We start from the raw sequence: 18,848 nt of genomic DNA on the forward strand, positions 1-18,848 counted from the left end.
TGGGGAATCGAACCTGGGTTCTTTAGCTTTGCAGGCTAGTGCCTTAACCACTAAGTCATTCCTCCAGTCCCTGCATCTGTCTTTACATGGGTACTGGGGAGCTGAACCCAGGTTGTTAGGTTTTACAGGCAAGTGCCTTAACTGCTGAGCCGTCTTGCCAGCCCTTGCTTTGTTTTTGTTTGGGAGGCAGTCTCAATCTATAGCCCAAAATGGCCAAGGACTCACTATGTAGCTCAGTCTGGTCTTGAAACCATGATGGGTGGCCCTCTTGACTCAGACTCCTGAGGGCCTGGGATTATAAGGCTTGAGTCACCACATTAGCTTGAAGCTAGCCCTTTAAATCAGTAGCTATGAAAAAAAGGGGGGCCTAGAAAGGTGGTTCTGTGGTTAAAGGCACTTGCTTGCAAAGCCTGCTGGACTGGATTATGTTCCCCAACCCACACAGAACCAGGTGGAGCCAGGAACGGTGGTGTATGCCTTTAATCCCAGCACTTGTGAGGCAGGGGAGGATCACCATGAATTTGAAGCCACCCTTAAGACTAGTGACTCCAGGTCAGCCTGAGATACTGAGACCCTACCACGTAAAACAAAAGAAAAAACCAGGTGGATGTTTGTTTGCGAGAGCAGACCCTGGCATGCCCCCCCCATACATGTGTAAATAAATAAAGTAAAATAAAATAAACTGTGTTTAGTAGCACAAGCCTTTAATCCCAGCACTTGGGAGGGGAGGCAGAAGTAGGAGGATCACTATGAGTTCAAGGCTAGCCTAAGACTACATAGTGAATTCCAGGTCCACCTGGGCTAGAGTGAGACCCTACTTTGAAAAAACAAAAATAATAAATAAAACTTACAGATGCTTTTGACCTAATGTAAAGGAGAGGAAGGTCCTGTGACTCACTCCCTAGGACTTTCCAAGTAAGTGCTCAGAATGCCTTGAGGAGGAATGGAAAGCAGCACTGTCCCATTTGAAAGGGGTCCTGGAGCCCAGAGGGCGGAGTCATGCAGTCCTCCTTTGTTCTACAGCACCAGCCCCGCTAGGAAATCTTCAGACATCCACCCATCCCATCTTTTCGAGGTAGGGTCTCACTCTAGCCCAGGCTGACCTGGAATTCACTATGGAGTGTCAGGGTGGCCTTGAACTCATGGTGATCCTCCTACCCTGCTTCCCAAGGGCTGGGATTAAAGGCATGTGCCACCATGCCCAGCAAAACCCATCTCTTATCCCAATTCAAGGTGACCCAGTTCCCATCTTCTGAACCCCCGTCATCTCCCATAAGGAAAAGGAAATTGATCATGCAGCAGAGAAATCTATAGCCTTCATTAACAGACATTTATTGAACTCCTCACGCATGCCAGGCACCAAGGCAGAACACACAGGGGTACTAGGTTGCATGCTAGTCCACAAGGAGATCCTGGGTGACCTGAGGAGAGAAAAGTGGGGACAGCACGGTTCAGTCTCAGGACTTCTCCCCTCTCTGAGGCCTCAGGAAACAAGAGTGTTCAGAAAGAGACAGCTTGGTTGGTGCCCAAGACATACGTGCACAGGCCCCACTGTACAAGACACTACTACAGGACTTGTGTACAGGGTACCAAATGCACATGTGTTGCACATGGGCAAGATTCATGTGCAGAGTCCATGTGGGTATAGGCCACATGGGTAAGGCACAAGAACTCCATCTCCACAAACCACTAAGATGAGAGAGGGCCTTGGGCCAGCTGGGCCTGTCAAGGCTGGGGCTGGTACTGGCCCTCTGTGGCCGTGAAGAAATCCTCCAGAACGCTGCGCAGGTAGTCAAAGGTGGGCCGGTCCTCTGGGCGGTCCTTCCAGCAGAGCATCATGAGGTGGTACAGTTCTTCCGGGCAGTTGTCAGGTCGTACCATGCGGTAGCCGCGCTCTAGATTTTGAATCACCTCTGGATTGGTCATCCCTGCAGGATGATGGAAGAAAGAATATCAAGTTTCCAGACTTCAGAAACCCACAGACAAGACTGATCATGTAGTTTGGATCTCTTTCTCTTTCCTCCTTCCCTCTTTCTTCATTTCTCTCTTATTCTTTCCTTGCCTACTTCCCTCATTTTCATTCCTTTTTCTTCCCTCCCTTCCTCTCCTTCTCTCTCTCTTTTAAAAGAGATTTTTATTTATTTGAGAGAGAGAGAGAGAGAAGTGGGGGGAAGTGGCACCCGCCTTAATCCCACACTTGGGAGGCTATGGTAGGAGGATCACCGTGATTTTGAGGCCGCCCTGAGACTACATAGTGAATTCTAGGTCAGTCTGTGTTAGAGCGAGACCTTACCTTGAAAAGAGAGAGAGAGAGACAGAGAAAGAGAGAGAGAGAGAGAATAGATGCACCAGGGCATCCTGTTACTACAAACTCTAGATGCTTAACAAAAAAAAAAAAAAAAAAAGAGGTGCCTGTAGTGAGGCAGCCTAACAGCATAACAGCCAGTGGTGCACGCCTTTAGCCCCAGCCCTTGGGAGGCAGAAGTAGGAGGATAGCTGTGAGTTTGAAGCCAGCCTGAGACTACAGACGGAATTCCAGTTAGCCCGGGCTAGAGTGAATCTCTACCCAAAAAAAGTTGGGAAGGTGGGTGATATGGCTTAGCAGTTAAGGTGCTTGCCTGAAAAGCCTAAGAACACAGGTTCAACTCCCCAGAACCCACGTAAGCCAAATGCACATGGTGGTGCATGCATCTGAAGTTCATTTGCAATGGCTAGAGACCCTGATGCACCCGTTCTCTCCTTCTCCCTCCCTCTCTGATAAATAAATATATGGAGTATATTAAAAACAAAATTCCACGTACATGCACCACCTGTGCATCTGGCTTTACATGGGTACTTGGGAATCGAACTCAAGCCATCAGGTTTTGCAAGCAAACACTTTAACTGCTGAGCCATCTCTCCAGTCCCTTTCTTTCTTTTCTCTACAGTTGTTGGAGTTGATCCTAGGGCCTTATGTCACGCAAGCACTCTGCCATTAAGCTACAGCCCCATCTTATTACTTGGACTTGAGTATCTCCCCAAAACAAACCGCATGTGTTGAAGGCCTGGTCCCAGCCCATGGCTAGTGGGAGATGGCAGAACTTTTAGGAGGCTCTAGTGGGAGGAAGTTAGGTCACTGTAGACGTGCCCTTGAAAGGACTGTTGAGATCACAGTCCTCCACTTCTCTTCACTTCTTGGCTGCCATTAGGTGAGCAGCTGGCTGCACTGCATGCTTCTCACCATGTTATGCTGCCTCACTACAGGCACCTCCAAAGCAGGGCCAACTGATCATGGAGTGGAATCCCTGAAGCCGCAAACCAAACTAAATCTTTCCTGCTTGTTTGTTCCACTGCTTCTTCTTCTTCTTCTTTTTTTTTTTTTTTTTTTGTTTGTTTTTCTAAGTAGGGTCTCACTTTAGCCCAAACTGACCTGGAACTCACTCTGCAGCCCAGGCTGGCCTTGAACACATAGAAATCCTTCTGCTTCAGCCTGCAGAGTGCTGGGATTAAATGTGTGTGCCGCCATGACTGGCTCACCTTTTTTTGCTTTAAGTACATTTAATTAATTTATTTATTGCTTTATGAGAGAGAGATAGAGAGGATGGGCACACCAGAGTCTCCAGCCACTGCAAACAAACTCCTGACGCATGTGCCACCTTACCCAGCTGGCCTGGCTTATGTGGGTACTGGGGAATAAAGCCTGGATCCTTAGGCTTCACAAGCAAGTACCCTAACCTCTATCTCTCCAACCCTGTCTTTTTTTTTATTTTTTATTTTTTTGGTTTTTGGAGGTAGGGTCTCACTCTAGTACAGACTGACCTGGAATTCACTATGTAGTCTCAGGGTGGCCTCAAACTCCAGCAATCCTCCTACCCCTGCCTCCCAAATGCTGGGATTAAAGGTGTAATCAACCACAGCAGGCCTGTCTTGCTTTTTGACATAGGGTCTCACTCTAGCCCAGGCTGACCTGGAATTCACTATGTAGTCTCAGAGTGACCTAGAACTCACAACAATCCTCCTACCCCTGTCTCCCCAAATGTGGATTAAAGGTGTGTGCACTATGCCCAGTTTATCTTATTTTATTTTATTTATTTATTTACTTAACAGCAAAAGAGGGAGAGAAAGAGGATTGGAGGGATGGTTTAGCGGTTAAGCACTTGCCTGTGAAGCCTAAGGACCCTGGTTTGAGGCTCGATTCCCCAGGACCCATGTTAGCCAGATGCCCAAGGGGGCGCATGCGTCTGGAGTTCGTTTGCAGTGGCTGGAGGCCCTGGTGTGCCCATTCTCTCTCTCTCTCTGCTTCTTTCTCTACTGTCACTCTCAAATAAATAAATAAAAATAACCTCCCCCCTAAAAAAAAGAGGGAGAGAGAGAAAGAATGGGTACACCAGGGCCTCCAGCCACTGCAAACAAACTCCAGACATGTGCGCCCCCTTGTGCAACTGGCTAATGTGGGTCCTGGGCAATTGAACCTGAGTCCTTTGGCTTTGCAGGCAAATGCCTTAACTACTAAGCCATCCCTCCAGCCCTCACCTTTGTAAATTACTTTAAAAAAATTATTTTCATCTATTAATTTGAGAGGAGGGGAGCAGATAGAGTGGGTGTGCCAGCTCCTGATGCAGGGCTTCTAGCCGCTGCAAATAAACTTCAGATGCATGAGCCACCTTGTACATCTAGCTTTACATGGGTGCTGGGGAATCGAACCTGACCTCACAGTGCCCGACACTACCTACAGAAGATCATCATAATAGGAGGAAAAGATCATGACATCAAAATAAAAGAGAGACTTATTGAGATGGGGAGGGGACATGATAGAGAATGGAGTTTCAAAGTGGAAAGTGGGGGGAAGGGTATTACCATGGGATATTTTTTATAATCATGGAAGTTGTTAGTAGAAATTTGAAAAGAAAAAAATCCACGAATGAAACCAGAAGTTTATTTCCTTAAGTATCTAAATAATACTCAGATATAACTGTAATGATTTTTTTCTGTTTTTGGTAAGCTGTTCTTTTAACATATTTTATTGAGGGCTGGAGAGATGGTTTAGCAGTGAAGGCGCTTGCCTGCAAAGCCTAAGGACCTGGGTTCTATTACTTAGCACCCACATAAGCCAGATGCACAAGGCAGAGCATGTGTCTGGAGTTAGTTTGTAGTGGCTGGAGGCTCTGGCATGCCCATTCTATCTGCCTCTTTCTCACTCTCCCTCTGTGAAATAAAATATTTTAAAATATTAAACAATTGATCATAAATAAAAAGAAAAAGTTTATTTATTTATTTGAGAGAGACAGAGAGGAAGACAGAAAGAGGGAGAGGTTGGGAGCACCAAGGCCTTCAGCCACTGCAAATGAACCCTAGATGCATGCACCGCTCTGTGTATCTGGCTCTACATGGTTCCTGGGGAGTTGAACTTGGGACCTTTGGCTTTGCTGGCAGGCGCCTTAACTGCTAAGCTATCTCACCAGTCTTCATTATATTTTTTGAGACAAGGTCTCTCACAGAACCTAGAATTCACTCATTAGGCTACTAGCCAGCAAGTCCTGTGGATCCTCCTGTGTCTGTTTCCTCAGTACTGGACTACAGGTACGTGACACTATGCTCAGATTTTACATGGGTTCTGGAAATTTGAACTCAGATCTTCCTGCAGTGCATCAAGCACTTTACCTACCAAGCCATCTCCAGCCCTCACGTATCTTTTTTTTTTTTTCAAGGTAGATTCTCACTCTAGCCCAGGCTGACCTTGAACTCACTCGGTAGTCCTAGGCTGGCCTTGATCTCACAGTGATTCTCCTATCTCTGCCTCCCAGAGTGCTGGAATTAAAGGCATGCACTACAGAAGTTTCCACACTCAATGACACATAAATTAGTTGGAGGACCTTGACTGAGTCACCTTTTTTGTTGTTGTTGTTTTGTTTTGTTTTTCGAGTTAGGGTCTCACTCTAGCTCAGGCTGACCTGAAATTCACTATGCAATCTCAGGCTGGCCTTGAATTTAAAGTGATCTTTTTATCTCTGCCTCCCAAGTGCTGAGATTAAAGACCACTGGGCCACCACACCCTCCCATCTTTGAATCACCTTTTTGAAGGTCACATTCCTCAGCTAGAGTACAAAGTAAACAGCTTCTCCCCCTGCACTGAGTTGTTGAAGGACTGCATTAGACAGTGTAGACAAAGCATGAAGTATAAAGGGTACCTGTGATTGTGATTGTGCCCTGGAAATGATGAAGGAGTAAGGACTCAGGATAGGGTGGGAACCCACAGCCAGGGCAGTGGGGAGGTACCTCTGACTTTGAGACAAGGCATGTTAGATGTTTCATCAAGACACCAGATGGAACCTAGGACCCAGCAAAGCTGACCCTCCCTGGGCCTGAGGAGGGTCACCAGCAGCCTGTGACCCAGAAAAATCAGTCTTTGGGCTGGTACCTTTTCTTTATGCTAGTTCATGGTCCCTATGGCAGAATTTCTAGAAAGCAAAGTGGTGCTGGGAGCTCTAAGGTCACCGAAATAACTAAATTCCCTTTCCAAATTACCCATGCAGTCTCTGATTTCTCCTCAATCTACTGAGAGAAGACTGTGACAAGCAATCTCCATGGACTAAGACCACAGGGTCTTGGCAAAAACACTTTTGCTCCCTCAAAGCTTGGAGCCAACAGCCTGGTTTGGTGACACATGCCTTTAATCCCAACACTTGGTGACTCAAAACCAGGTGGGTGTGGTAGCATACACGTCTTTAATCCCAGCATTTGGGAGGCAGAAGTAGGAGGATCACTGTGAGTTTGAGGCCACCCTGAGACTACATAGTGAATTCTAGTCAGCATGGGCTAGAGTGAGACCCTATCTCAAAAAACAAGACAGTCCTGCTGTGGTTGATCACACCTTTAATCCCAGCATTTGGGAGGCAGGGGTAGGAGGATTGCTGGAGTTTGAAGCCACCCTGAGACTCCATAGTGAATTCCAGGTCAGCCTGAGCTAGAGTGAGACCCTACCTCCAAAAACCAAAAAAAAAAAATCTTGGAGCACAGGCTGCCATCTATAGATCCTTCACATTTAAAACTCAGACCTGCCAGGTGTGGTGGCGCACAACTTTAATCCCAGCATTTGGGAGGCAGAGGTAGGAGGATCACCATGTGTTTGAGGCCACCCTGAGACCACATAGTGAATTCCTGGTCAGCCTGAGCTAGAGTGAGACCCTACCTTGGGGAAAAAAAAAAAAAACACTCAAGACCTTGGAATATGTAGGCCATGGAATCAAACATCTGTGGTTTGAGTCTAGGGTGGGAACTCATAGGCCAAACCTAGTCTAAATATAGCCTACAGACTCACTTTAGATTGGCCCATATGGTGTTTTTAAGAAAATTAGAAGTGATTACCTATATTTGGAAGCAAGAAAAGCTTCCTAAAATGTCAACTTTTGGCTTCTCTCTTAAAAAGTTTTACATTTAACTTTTTTTAAAGGATTTTCTGGGGGCAAGGGGTTCCGAGGTAAGGTCTCACTCTATCCCAGGCTAACCTGGAATTCACTATGTAGTCTCAGGGTCACCTCAAACTCTTAGCGATCCTTCTACCTCGGCCTCCCGAGTGCTAGGATTAAAGGTGTGCACCATGAGACCTGACTAGTTTGGTTTTTTGGGGGTTTTTTTTTTTTTTTGGTTTTTGGTTTTTGGAGGTAGGGTCTTGCTCTAGGCCAGGCTGACCTAGAACTCACTATGTAGTCTCAGGGTGGCCTCAAACTCATGGCCATCCTCCTACCTCTGCCTCCCAAATGCTTGGATTAAAGGTGTGTGCCACCACGCCCGGAGAACAGCCAAGTGTGTATTGAACATATTGAACTTCTGTAATCCAGCACTCTGGAGGTAGAGGTAGGAGGATCAGGAGTTCAAGACCTTCCTCAGCTATACATGGAGAGATCGAGAGCAGCCTAGTCTTTATGAGCTTGGTGGCACTCATGGGAGGCTGAGATAGGATCTCCATGAGTTCAAGGCCAGCCTGGAGCCCCACAGTGAGTTATGTATTTGTGCATTCTTTTTTTTTTTTTTTTTTAATTTCTAGGTAGGATCTCACTTTAGCCCAGGCTGACCTGGAATTCACTATGTAGTCTCAGGGTGGCCTTGAACTCACAGTGATCCTCCTACCTCAACCTCCCGAGTGCTGGGGTTAAAGGCGTGCGCCACCATGCTCAGCTGCATTCTTTTTTTTAAGGTTTCTTTTTCTCTTTTAATATTTTATTATTATTCATTTATTTGACAGTGAGTGAGCTAGAGAGACAGAGAGAGAGAGAGAATGGGAGCAGTAGGGCCTCCAGCCACTGCAAATGAACTCCAGATGCGTGTGCCACCACGCAAGTTCTTATGTGGGTTCACATGCAAGCACCTTAACAACTAAGCCACCTCTCCAGCCCACGGTGTTTTGGTTTTTTTTTTTTTCAAGTAGGGTCTTGCTGTAGCCCAGGATGAACTGGCAATCACTCTTTAGTCCCAAACTGGCCTTGAACTCACAGACATTCTCTTACCTCTGCCTCTTGGATGCTGGAATTAAAGGCAAGCACCACCACACCCAGCAAGATCTGTGTATTTGAACCCTCGTGCCTTTGTGTGACCATTTACTCTAGGGGGAGGTTTACCAAAGTCCCTGTTCCGCCCTGCTGTGTCCCTGGTCTTGGCATCATGGGTGGGTTTTCCTTAGTTGTCATCCCTTCACACATGCGTTCCTCTCAGGAGGACTTCTCAGCAAGGTTGCCTCTGTGGGCCCTGGAGGAGCAGTAAGGACCCTGGAGTGTGTCTAGCTCCAGCGCTGTTACTGAACTGTGTGTGGACCAAGCCCAGATCTGGAAAATCCTTCAGCATCTACCAAATTCCAGGGTGCCTTTATCTTCCAAAAATCAAAGTTCTGCCGGGCAAGGTGGCGCACACCTTTAATTCCAGCACTCAGGAGGCAGAGGTAGGAGATTGCTATGAGTTCGAGGACACCCTGAGATGACATAGTGAATTCCAGGACAGCCTGGGCTAGAGTGAGACCCTACCTTGAAAAACAAAAACCAAAAATCAAAGTTCTGTTCACAGTCAGGCATAGCGATACGTGCCTTTGAATCCCAGCACTTGCAAGGGCTACATAGTGAATTCCAGGTCAGCCTGGGCTAGAGGGAGACCTTACCTCGTAAAACCAAAAACCCTCCCTACTGCTTTCTATACAATTTCCTTTCCCCAGAGGTTTCTAGCAAGTTCCTTTCAGAAAATTTTACCCCTGGAGCTTCAAGCACAGTGGTAATACACTTGCATAATGCATCCGGCCCTGGGTTTGCTCCTTGGTGTGACAAAACGTAATGTTCATTAGTTAGTTAAAAATAAATTTTAGCGAGGCGTGGTGGTCCACGCCTTTAATCCCAGCATTTGAGAGTCAGAGATAGGAGGATGGCTATGAGTTCGAGGCCACTCTGAGACTACATAGTGGATTCCAGGTCAGCCTGGGCTAGAGTGAAACCCTACCTCAAAAAAACAAAATAAACAAATAAATAAATTTTAGGGGCCAGGTATGGTGGCCCCTGCCTTTAACTCTAGCACTTGGGAGGCAGAGGTAGGTGGATCACTGTGAGTTCAAGTTCACCCTGAAACTTCATAGTGAATTCCAGGTCATCCTGAGCTAGAATGAGACCCTACCTAAAACAAAACAAAAATAAATAAATATAAATAAATTTCAGGGCTGTAGAGATGGTTTAGCAGTTAAGGCACTTGCCTATGAAGCCTGGCGAGTCATGTTACACTCTTCAGATCCCACATAACCCAGATGCATAAGGTGGTACACATCTCTGAAGTTCAATAACAGTGGCTGGAGGTTCTGGTATACCAATTCTCTCTTTCACTTGCTCACTCTATGCTTCTTTCTTTCTCTCTGTCAAATAAATAAATAAAGCTGGGCATGGTAGCATGTGCCTTTAATCCCAGCACTCGGGAGGGAGGCAAAGGTAGGTGCTCACTGTGAGTTTGAAGCCACCCTGAGACTACATAGTGAATTCCAGTTCAGCCTGAGCTAGGGTGAGACCCTACCCCGAAAAACCAAAATAGATTGAAAAAATAAATAAATAGGGCTGGGGAAATGGCTTAGTGGCTAAGGCATTTGCCTGCGAAGCCTAAGGACCCTGGTTCGATTCCCTGAGACCCACATAAACCAGATGCACAAGGGGCTGCATGCGTCTGGAGTTTATTTGCAGTGGCTGGAGGCCCTGGCATGCCCATTCTCTCTTTCTCCCTGCCTCTTCCTCTTTCTTTCTCAAATAAATAAAGAAAGAAAATATTAAAATAAATAAATAAATAAATTTTAGGTCCAGCATGGTGGCACACACCTTTAATACCAGCACTCGGGAGGCAGAAGTAGGAGGATCACTGTGAATTTGAGGCCAACCTGAGAATACGTAGTGAATTCCAAGTCAGCCTTGGCTAGAGCAAGACCCTACCTGGAAAAACCAGAAAAATATTAAATAAGTGAAACACATACATACATACATATTAGGACTGGAGAGTTGGCTCAGTAGTTAAAGATGTTTGCTTACATAGCCTGAATGCCTGGCTTTGATTTCCCAGTACCCACATAAAGCCAGATGCACAAAGTGGCGTGTGTATCTGGAATTTGTTTACAGCAGCGAGAGGCCCTGGGAGATGTGCTGTCTAATTGGGAACATTGGAGTCAAAGCACCAAGAAGATAGAGAGGAAGCCATTAGAAGTTTCAGATTCTGAGCCAAGGAAGACATGAATGGGAAGACATGAATTTGCTAACCTTCCCTGTGACCCCTTAATTTCCTTCCCTTGATGCTGACCTGGGTAGGGGATGCGGCCATGGGTGACAATCTCTGTCAGCAGGATTCCAAAAGACCACACATCTGACTTGATGGTGAATGTCCCATAGTTAATGGCTTCTGGTGCTGTCCACTTAATGGGAAATTTGGCTCCTGGAGGGAGATAGAGTTAGGACACCTGGGTCTGCTTGGCCAGATACCACAGGCCCCAGACCTTTCCCAAACGCCCCACCTACCCTCCCTGGCCGTGTACTCATTGTCCTCAATGAGGCGTGCTAGCCCGAAGTCTGCAATCTTGCAGCTCAGGGTGTCAGACACCAGGATGTTGGCAGCCCGAAGGTCGCGGTGAATGTAATTTCGCTCTTCAATAAATGCCATGCCCTCTGCAATCTGTAGGCCAAGAACACGTCGTCAGTCCTCACCCCACTGATCTATACCCATGCCCTTGCCAGTCTCCTTACCTGGGCTGCCATGTCCAAGAGTTTGTTGGTGGTCAACTTGATACCCACAGGAGTCTTAAGAAAATCCACTAGGCTCCCTGGGGAAGAGGCAAAAATTGCTGGCTCAAGCTGCTCAGGGGAGGATGCTCAGGATATGGAAGACCTTTTTTGGTGGGCTGGGATGAGGTAGGTTGGGGATCTCTAGGCTTCTTGTCATCAGTAAGGTATAGTCCCGAGTCCTCAGCACCCACTGCTCTGCTCTGTGTCTTTTCTCTTTGCCCCACCCAGCCTCTCTCACTGCATTCACCGAGATGTTTTTCAGATTCTTCACACCAATTCCAAATCTTCCTTCCTTCCTTCCTTTCTTTCTTTGTTTTTTAAAATTTTATTTATTTGAGATAGGGAAAGAGGGAGAGGGAGAAAGAGAGAGAGAAAGAGAGAATGGGTGCACCAGGGTTTCCAGCCACTGCAAAAGAACTCCAGATGCATGTGCCACCTTGTGCATTTGACTGATGTGGGTACTAGGAAATCAAACTGAGGTCCTTTGGTTTTGCAGGCAAGTGCCTTAACCACTATGCCATCTCTCCAGCCTCCTGTTTTTTTTTTGTTGTTGTTGTTGTTATTGTTGTTTTTGGAGGTAGGGCCTCATTCTTGCATTCTAACCCAGCTTGACCTGGAATTTACTATGTATTCTCAGGCTGGCCTCAAACTCACAGTGATCCTCCAGCCTTGGCGTCCTGAGTGTTGGATTAAAGGTGTGCACCACCAAAACAGGCAGAAAGAAAGGAATGGGTATGCCAGGGCTCTAGACAGTGCAAACAAACTCCAGGCACATGCACCACTCTGTGCATCTTGCTTTACATAGGTACTGAGGAGTTAGACTTGGGTAATTAGGCTTTGCAGGCAAGCACCTCAAATGCCAAGCCATCTTTCCAGCCCCATCTGCTTTTCTTTCATGGTCCAACTACATTATTTTTATTTGGTTAATTTCCTTATGGTTTTTTGTTTGTTTGTTTTTGGCTTTTCGAGGTAGGGTCTCACTGTAGCTCATGCTGACCTGGAATTCACTATGGAGTCTCAGGGTGGCCTCGAACTTATTAGCTGGGCATGGTGGTGCACGCCTTTAATCCCAATACTCAGGAGGCAGAGATAAGAGGACTCACATAAGCCAGATGCACAAGGAGGCACATGCATCTGGAGTTTGTTTGCAGTGCCTGGAGGTCATGGTACGCCCATTCTCTGTCTATCTGCCTCTTTCTCTGTCTATCGCTCTGAAATAAATAAATATAAACAAAGAAAGGGGGGAGGGGAGTGGAGAGATTGGGAGACTCAGTAGTTGAAGTCATTTGCTTGCAAAACCTGCCAGATCAGGTTCAATTTCCCAGTACACCTGTAAAGCCAGATGCACAAGGTGGTGCATGTGTCTGGAGTTCTTTCTTTCCTTTTTTTTTTTTCTTTTTTTGTTTGCTTTTTTGAGGTAGGGTCTCACTCTGGCCCAAGCTGACCTGCAATTCACTATGTAGTCTCAGGGTGGCCTCAAACTTATGGTGATCCTCCTGCCTCTGCCTCTCCAGTGCTGGGACTAAAGGCGTGGGCCACTATGCCATGCTAGAATTCTTTTACAGTGGCAAGAGGCCCTGGAGCAGCCAATCTCAGCCTTTCTCTCTCCTCTCTCTCACTCTCATTGCTTCCAAATAAATAGTTTTAAAAGAATGACAGCTGGGCGTGGTGGTACATGCCTTTAACCTCAGCACTCAGGAGGCAGAGGTAGGATGGTTGCTGAGAGTACATAGTGAATTCCAGGTCAGCCTGGGCTAGAGTGAGACCCTACCTCCAAAAAAAGAAAAAAAAGACAGTCCCCGCTACAAGTGCTTAGTTAGTCTCCAAAGAGAAAGACTTCACCCAGATATACCAAATATATTGGTCACATATCCATTCTTTTTTGTTTGTTTGTTTGTTTTTCGAGGTAGGGTCTTGCTGTAGCCCAGGCTGACCTGATATTCACTATATAATCTCAGGGTGGCCTCAAACTCATGTGCCACTTTGTGCATCTGGCTTTGCACTTAAGCACTTTAACAGCTAAGGCATCTCTCCAGGCTCCCTCCCCTTTTCTCTTTTCTTTTTTCTTTTTTTTTTTTTTTTTTTTTTTTTTTTTGAGGTAGAGTCTCACTCTAGCCCAGGCTGACCTGGAATTCACCATGGAGTCTCAGGGTGGCCTTGAACTCATAGCAATCCTCCTACCTCTGCCTCCCGAGTGCTGGGATTAAAGGCGTGCGCCACCACACCCCACCCTCCCCTTTTCTTTTTGTGAGACAATGTCTCACTTTATAGTTCAGGCTGGCCTTGAATATGCTATTCTTCTATCTCAACCTTCTAAGTGTTTGGATTACAGGCATGCACCACCACACCCAGCTCTGTCATTTCTTGATTAGTAGCAGATGTTGCCATCAATTTCAGCAAGCTTCAGACTCCTTCCCAACCCCCACTCCAAGAAACTTTTGAAGTTGGCAATCATGATTTAACCTGTTTGCCATTTCCAGAACTCATTAGCCAACACAGCTTATTTCCCCTCCTGAAATATGGGCCAGTCTTGTACTCCAAACAACATGCTCACTGTTCTCTTCCATGTTCACAGAAACGGTGTAGGGGAAGATGCCCTTAACATTAGAGCCACCATTTTATAGATAAGGAAACCACGTGGGCAGAAAGAAAGGATGTGGGGTCTGAAGAGATGGCTTAGCACTTAAGGTGCTTGCTTGCAAAGCCAAAGGACTGAGGTTCAACTCCCCAGGACGCACTTAAGCCAGATTCACAAGGTGGCGCATACATCTGGAGTTCATTTGCTGTAGCTGGAGGCCCTGGTGCGCCCATTCTCTATCTGCTTCTTTCTCTCTCCCTCTCTCTTTCTTTTAAATAAATAAATAAATAACTAGGGGCTGGAGGGATGGCTTAGTGATTGAGGCATTTGCCTGCAAAGCCAAAGGACCCTGGTTCTATTTCCCAGGGCCCATATAAGCCACATGCACAAGGTGGCACATGTGTCTGGAGTTCACTTGTAGTGGCTGGAGGCCCTGGCCCGCCCATTGTCTCTCTCTCTCTCTCACTCTGTTAAATAAATAAATAATTAAAACATATATGTATGTATATGTATATATGTATATGTATGTATTTGGTTTTTCGAGTTAGGATCTTGCTCTATCTAGCCCTGGCTGACCTGGAATTCACTATGTAGTCTCAGGGTGACCTCAAACTCAGGACGATCCTCCTACCTCTGCCTCCTGAGTGCTGGGATTAAAGGCATGCACCACCACGCCCAGCACAACTTTTTTTTTTAAGAACTGATGTGATCAACTCAAAGCCATAAATTGTGACATCACAACTCTAACCAGGCAGTCAGTTAGACTCTAGGACCCTCAATGAATAGTCTATATAATTGCTGAGATCAAGCATTCTGAAATCGGGTAGGTGTTGGAAAGAGGCAAAACGAACTGCAGGCCAGGGAAGATTAGAGTGAATGTTCTTCCACACCCTGCACCTTAGGCTAGACCCCTGCCAGACTGGGGTGACACACTTTCTTCTCTCTCCTGGAGGTGTGTGTCGTAGAGGCCCAGAAAAGCTAGAACCCCCCCAGTGCTGGATCAGAGGAAAGAGCACGTTCCCACCCTGGTGCAGAAGGTAAGTGGAATGACGGTTGCGTCCTCTAGCGGCCAAACATAGCAGTGGTGCCCACCGTTCTCCATGTATTCCGTAATGATGTAGATGGGCTCCTGGGTGACCACGGCATAGAGCCGGACCAGCCGCTGGTGCTGCAGCTGCTTCATGAGGTTGGCCTCGGCCAGAAATGCGTCAGGAGACATGCTGCCTTGCTTCAAGCTTTTCACTGCCACCTTCGTATGTCCGTTGTAGTATCCTGGGGAGGGCAAGATTGGGGGAATTGTGGAGCTCTTACTCCTGGAACTCAGCAATGGACCTTAATAGGCCACTGTGGCAGAACACTAATGATCCCAATGGGCATCTCCTCCCTCTTTCCTGGCCGTTCTCAGAGGTCTACTCACCCATCCACACCTCCCCAAACTGGCCGGCCCCCAGCCGCTCAACCAACTTCAGCGTCTCCCTGGGAACCTCCCATTCGTCCTCCCACCACGGTTTCTGGGGCTTCTGGGTCTGGCAAGGACGGCTCAACCGCGTGCACAGCCCATCAGCGTTACCTGTGAGGACAAAGGAGGGGGGAAGATGGTCAGCACTGGAGGCCTTGGGTGCTGCCTCCGGGCCGCACCTTTCCAAGTGGGAAATGAACGGGTGGGAGGGGAGGGCGTTTGTGGGTTTGTCACCCAACATCTGGGGCTGTAGGGCTGAGTACTACACCTTATCCGTGCGGGGGAATAAAAGAGAACCCGAAGGACTGGGGACCCGGGCTGCTGGGACGCACAGGTGAGGACTTTGGGCCAGGACTCACTGGTGTAATGGCGGACCAGTTCATGCAGGTTGAGAAAAGTGATTCGAGGGGAGATGTAGAAGCCGCCGTTGTCAAGGTTACGGATCTTGTAATGTTTTACCACTTCGCCTTGGTTCTGGTCGAAGTCCCGGACAGACAGAGAAAAGGATCCTGAAGGAAGGATGGGAAGGCAAGGAGGAATAGAAAGGGAGAGGGGGGAAAGAAAGAGGGAGGAGAAAAGAAAAGGAAAAAGCAAAATAGAGGAAAAAGTGGTGGTGTCTGAGTCAGGCCGCCACCCCCCACCCCTTCCGTCTCCTGGCACTGCTCACCCAAGCCCCAGCCCCGGGTGGCGTGCCAGCCCCCCGCAGCCCCGCCCCGAGCCCGAGCCCCGCCCCCCGCCCCCCGCGGCCGGGGCCCTGGGCTCGCTCACCCGCGGTGCTCTCGCTTTCCCGCACCAGGAAGGATCCGTGCGTGTTCCCCGGCGCCAGAAGCTGCCGCTCCGCGTCCTTGCGGCTCAGGTTCTTGAAGAACCAGCTGTGTAGGACCAAGCCGGTCGGCTGTTGGCGGGCTCGATCTCCAGCTTTCACCCCGATCCCCCGGTCCACGCCCTGCTCTCCGTTCCCCACCCACCCCACGGCGGACCACCGCTCACGGTTCAGGCTCCAGGCTGTTGGCTTTGGCCACGAAGTTGAAGGGGATGAAGCCTTCTTGTCCCGTGGTCAGGGACTGAGCCTTCCACCACTCGCCGCTCCTGCACAGCAGAGAGCAGACGGTCGGGGAGCCGCCGGACACCCCTGAGAGTCCCCAGTTAGGCCGGGCGTGGTGGCGCACGCCTTTAATCCCAGCAGAGGTAGGAGGATTGCTGTGAGTTCGAGGCCACCCTGAGACCCCATAGTGAATTCCAGGTCAGCCTGAGCTAGAGTGAGACCCTACCTCGAAAAAAAAAAAAAAAAAAAAAAAGAATCCCATCCCCCAGCCCTCCCTACCCCCCATGCCCATTTAGGTCCAAGCCACTGCGCCTTATGACTCAAGCATCCTGAGCCTCTCATTTTATTACAGAGGCCCCACCCCAAGTCCAGGACCCGAACCAGGGGCTGCAGCTCCCCTTCTCCACCCCAAAAAATCTACTCACTGCTCCAGAATGCGGAGCTGTTCACCCTTCTCGAAGCCCAGGTCTCCATCATGGGAAGGTTCATAGCTGTGCAGAGCGATAACCAGATTGTCTGTAAAAACAGGGGGCGTCAAGGAGAACCGGCCTGGGACTGACAGGGACAATGGAGTGTTGGAACACAGGACAAGGTAGAGAAGAGGTGAAGAGAAGGATATCAACAGCCAAGAATCTACAGGCCTTAGGTTCCACACCCTGCTTGATGGAGTCACCTTGAAGTGGGGAGGCTGGTGGGTTGGAGCCCTCATAGGTGACCAGTGGGTCGCGAACTTCCGAACCATTCCGGATGGACAGCTGTGGGTTAGGGGATTAATGTGAGGTCAGAGAAAGTGGACTTGATCAAACCCTGGTTCATTTCTCTCTCTGTCTTGCTCTCTCCATTTCTCTAGGCCGAGTCTTACCCCTAAACCGTGTATACATTTGCTGGGTGACCTTCCCCTCTCTGCTTCCCTTTCTTTCTGCTTTTCTGGCCAGAGGGCTGCTCTGTTCTTTCAAGAGCCTTTAGCTGTGGTCCATTTCTTTTTCCTGGTGCAAAACTCCACCCAGTGCCCTCACCAATCCCATGTCTCCTCTTACCGTGGTCTTGCCATCCAGCGGAACTATGGGATAATGGCAGTTCTCGCACACATCGATGTTTTCCATCCAGTCATCCTCAGGGTTTGAGCTGCAGCAGCAGCCCATGGTCCCTGAGGGGATGGAGAAGGGAGGCTGAAGAGCTTCCCTTAAACCTTTTCCTCCAACATCAGACATCCTAGGGCATTGCCCTGGAATTTCCAAAAGTATCTGAGATTGTCAGCTTAGGGGTCCTTATTCACCAGCCACAGCAGACCTAGAATGTGGGATTCTAGCGCCTGACTGGTGTCCCCTCAGAGCCCTTGGGCCACAAGCAAGTTCATACAAGGCTCAGCGCTAGGCACCGCCCTCCCAGCTGGGATGGGCAAACCGCCACAGACATCTTTGTCAGTGTAGTTACCCACTTCCTGCCTCCTCACCCCTTTCCAATCTTCTACACTGAAGGACCACCTCACAGAGATCACACATACTTTGCCAAGCTCTCAGGGAAACTTCAATTTTGATTAGCTCCTCCTCTACCATATCGGCCTGTTCCTAATCACAAGTCTTCCATCCTCTGCACCCCCCATCACCAAATACCAAAGCTAAGTAAGAGACTCCTGCCCCCAAAAGCCCGCCTGGGGCCTCCTCACACACAGCATCCACACCCACAGAACCCTTTTTAGAGGGTAGCTTCAAACAGGATTTTACTTCTCACCACCAGAAAACCCTTCAGTGGCCCAGTGGCTCTGTTGGCAATTTTTTTTTTTTTTGCTTGTTTGTCTGTTTTAGCAATGGAAACTTTTGGTCAGATGAAATCCAGCAAAAAGCCCGTAGATATAGCAGGTAAAATTGGAGAGGCAGAGTGGGGGGCCTCACTCTGAAGCCTCTGGAATTCCTGTGGCACCTTTTTCCCTGGGGCAGCTTCTTAGAATTGCTTGGAAGAGCATTGGTCCTGAGAGTTGACCATGTGTTTGAGACTCTTTATTTTCAGGAACAAATGTAGCTTGTTCTGCTACACACACACACACACACACACACACACACACACACACTTATATAATCACACATCTTGTGTTGTTAAGTACCTTTCCCAAACACCTCAATTTTTTGTTTTTCCAGAACTAGTGATTAAACCAGGGCCTCACACATGCTAGGCAAGTGCTATATTCTCAGCCCCACACTATTGTCTTAGCCATGCCATCATATCTGTGGCTCTTTCGGCCACCTGGTGAACTCCAACTTCACCTGCAGGGCTCAGCTCAAATGGCACTGACTCAGTGATGTCCTCTCAGTACTCTTTGCTCCCCTGTCCCTCAGGCTCTGACAACATTTACTCAAACCACAGTCATCAAGTCAGGCACTGAAAGTCATGACAATTGGTCTGTGTGTCAGTACTGCTGCCTTTCCTATGCCTTTGATGAATGGGAGTCAATCAAGAACAGAAGTCATGTATGATAGCCGGGCGTAGTAGCACACAAATTAATCCCAG

At 48.1% G+C, this 18,848-nt stretch overlaps 1 protein-coding gene across 2 annotated transcripts; it reads right to left on the minus strand.

The window, feature by feature from the left end:
• Nucleotides 1–1,391: 1,391 nt before the first annotated feature.
• Nucleotides 1,392–17,488, minus strand: Lck (LCK proto-oncogene, Src family tyrosine kinase). Of its 2 annotated transcripts, XM_004665272.3 has the most exons (12): nt 17,381–17,488; nt 17,017–17,098; nt 16,769–16,859; nt 16,289–16,387; nt 16,067–16,170; nt 15,658–15,807; nt 15,257–15,409; nt 14,932–15,111; nt 11,223–11,299; nt 10,998–11,151; nt 10,783–10,914; nt 1,392–1,928 (listed from the first exon to the last, which is right to left on the minus strand). In XM_004665272.3, exons 1-12 carry the CDS (start codon nt 17,483–17,485, stop codon nt 1,726–1,728), a joined length of 1,530 nt encoding a protein of 509 aa, XP_004665329.1. In that variant the 5' UTR covers nt 17,486–17,488; the 3' UTR covers nt 1,392–1,725. The 2 variants fall into 2 exon arrangements, with proteins under 2 accessions (XP_004665329.1, XP_045005750.1); XM_045149815.1 differs by lacking the exon at nt 15,257–15,409 and having other exon boundaries at nt 17,381–17,487.
• Between the last annotated feature and the right edge of the window lie 1,360 nt (nt 17,489–18,848).

Source organism: Jaculus jaculus, chromosome 5 (genome assembly GCF_020740685.1).
Source record: "Jaculus jaculus isolate mJacJac1 chromosome 5, mJacJac1.mat.Y.cur, whole genome shotgun sequence".
Classification (NCBI taxonomy): Eukaryota; Metazoa; Chordata; class Mammalia; order Rodentia; family Dipodidae; genus Jaculus; species Jaculus jaculus.

Excerpts from the sequence above, each read along its gene's own strand:
- Lck (XM_004665272.3), bottom strand. The coding sequence starts at position 17,485 with ATGGGCTGCTGCTGCAGCTCAAACCCTGAGGATGACTGGATGGAAAAC. Across the intron at positions 15,410-15,657 it reads ACTGGTCCGCCATTACACCA|GTAACGCTGATGGGCTGTGC; the intron begins GTGAGTCCTGGC and ends TTGTCCTCACAG. Across the intron at positions 15,112-15,256 it reads GTTTGGGGAGGTGTGGATGG|GATACTACAACGGACATACG; the intron begins GTGAGTAGACCT and ends TGCCCTCCCCAG.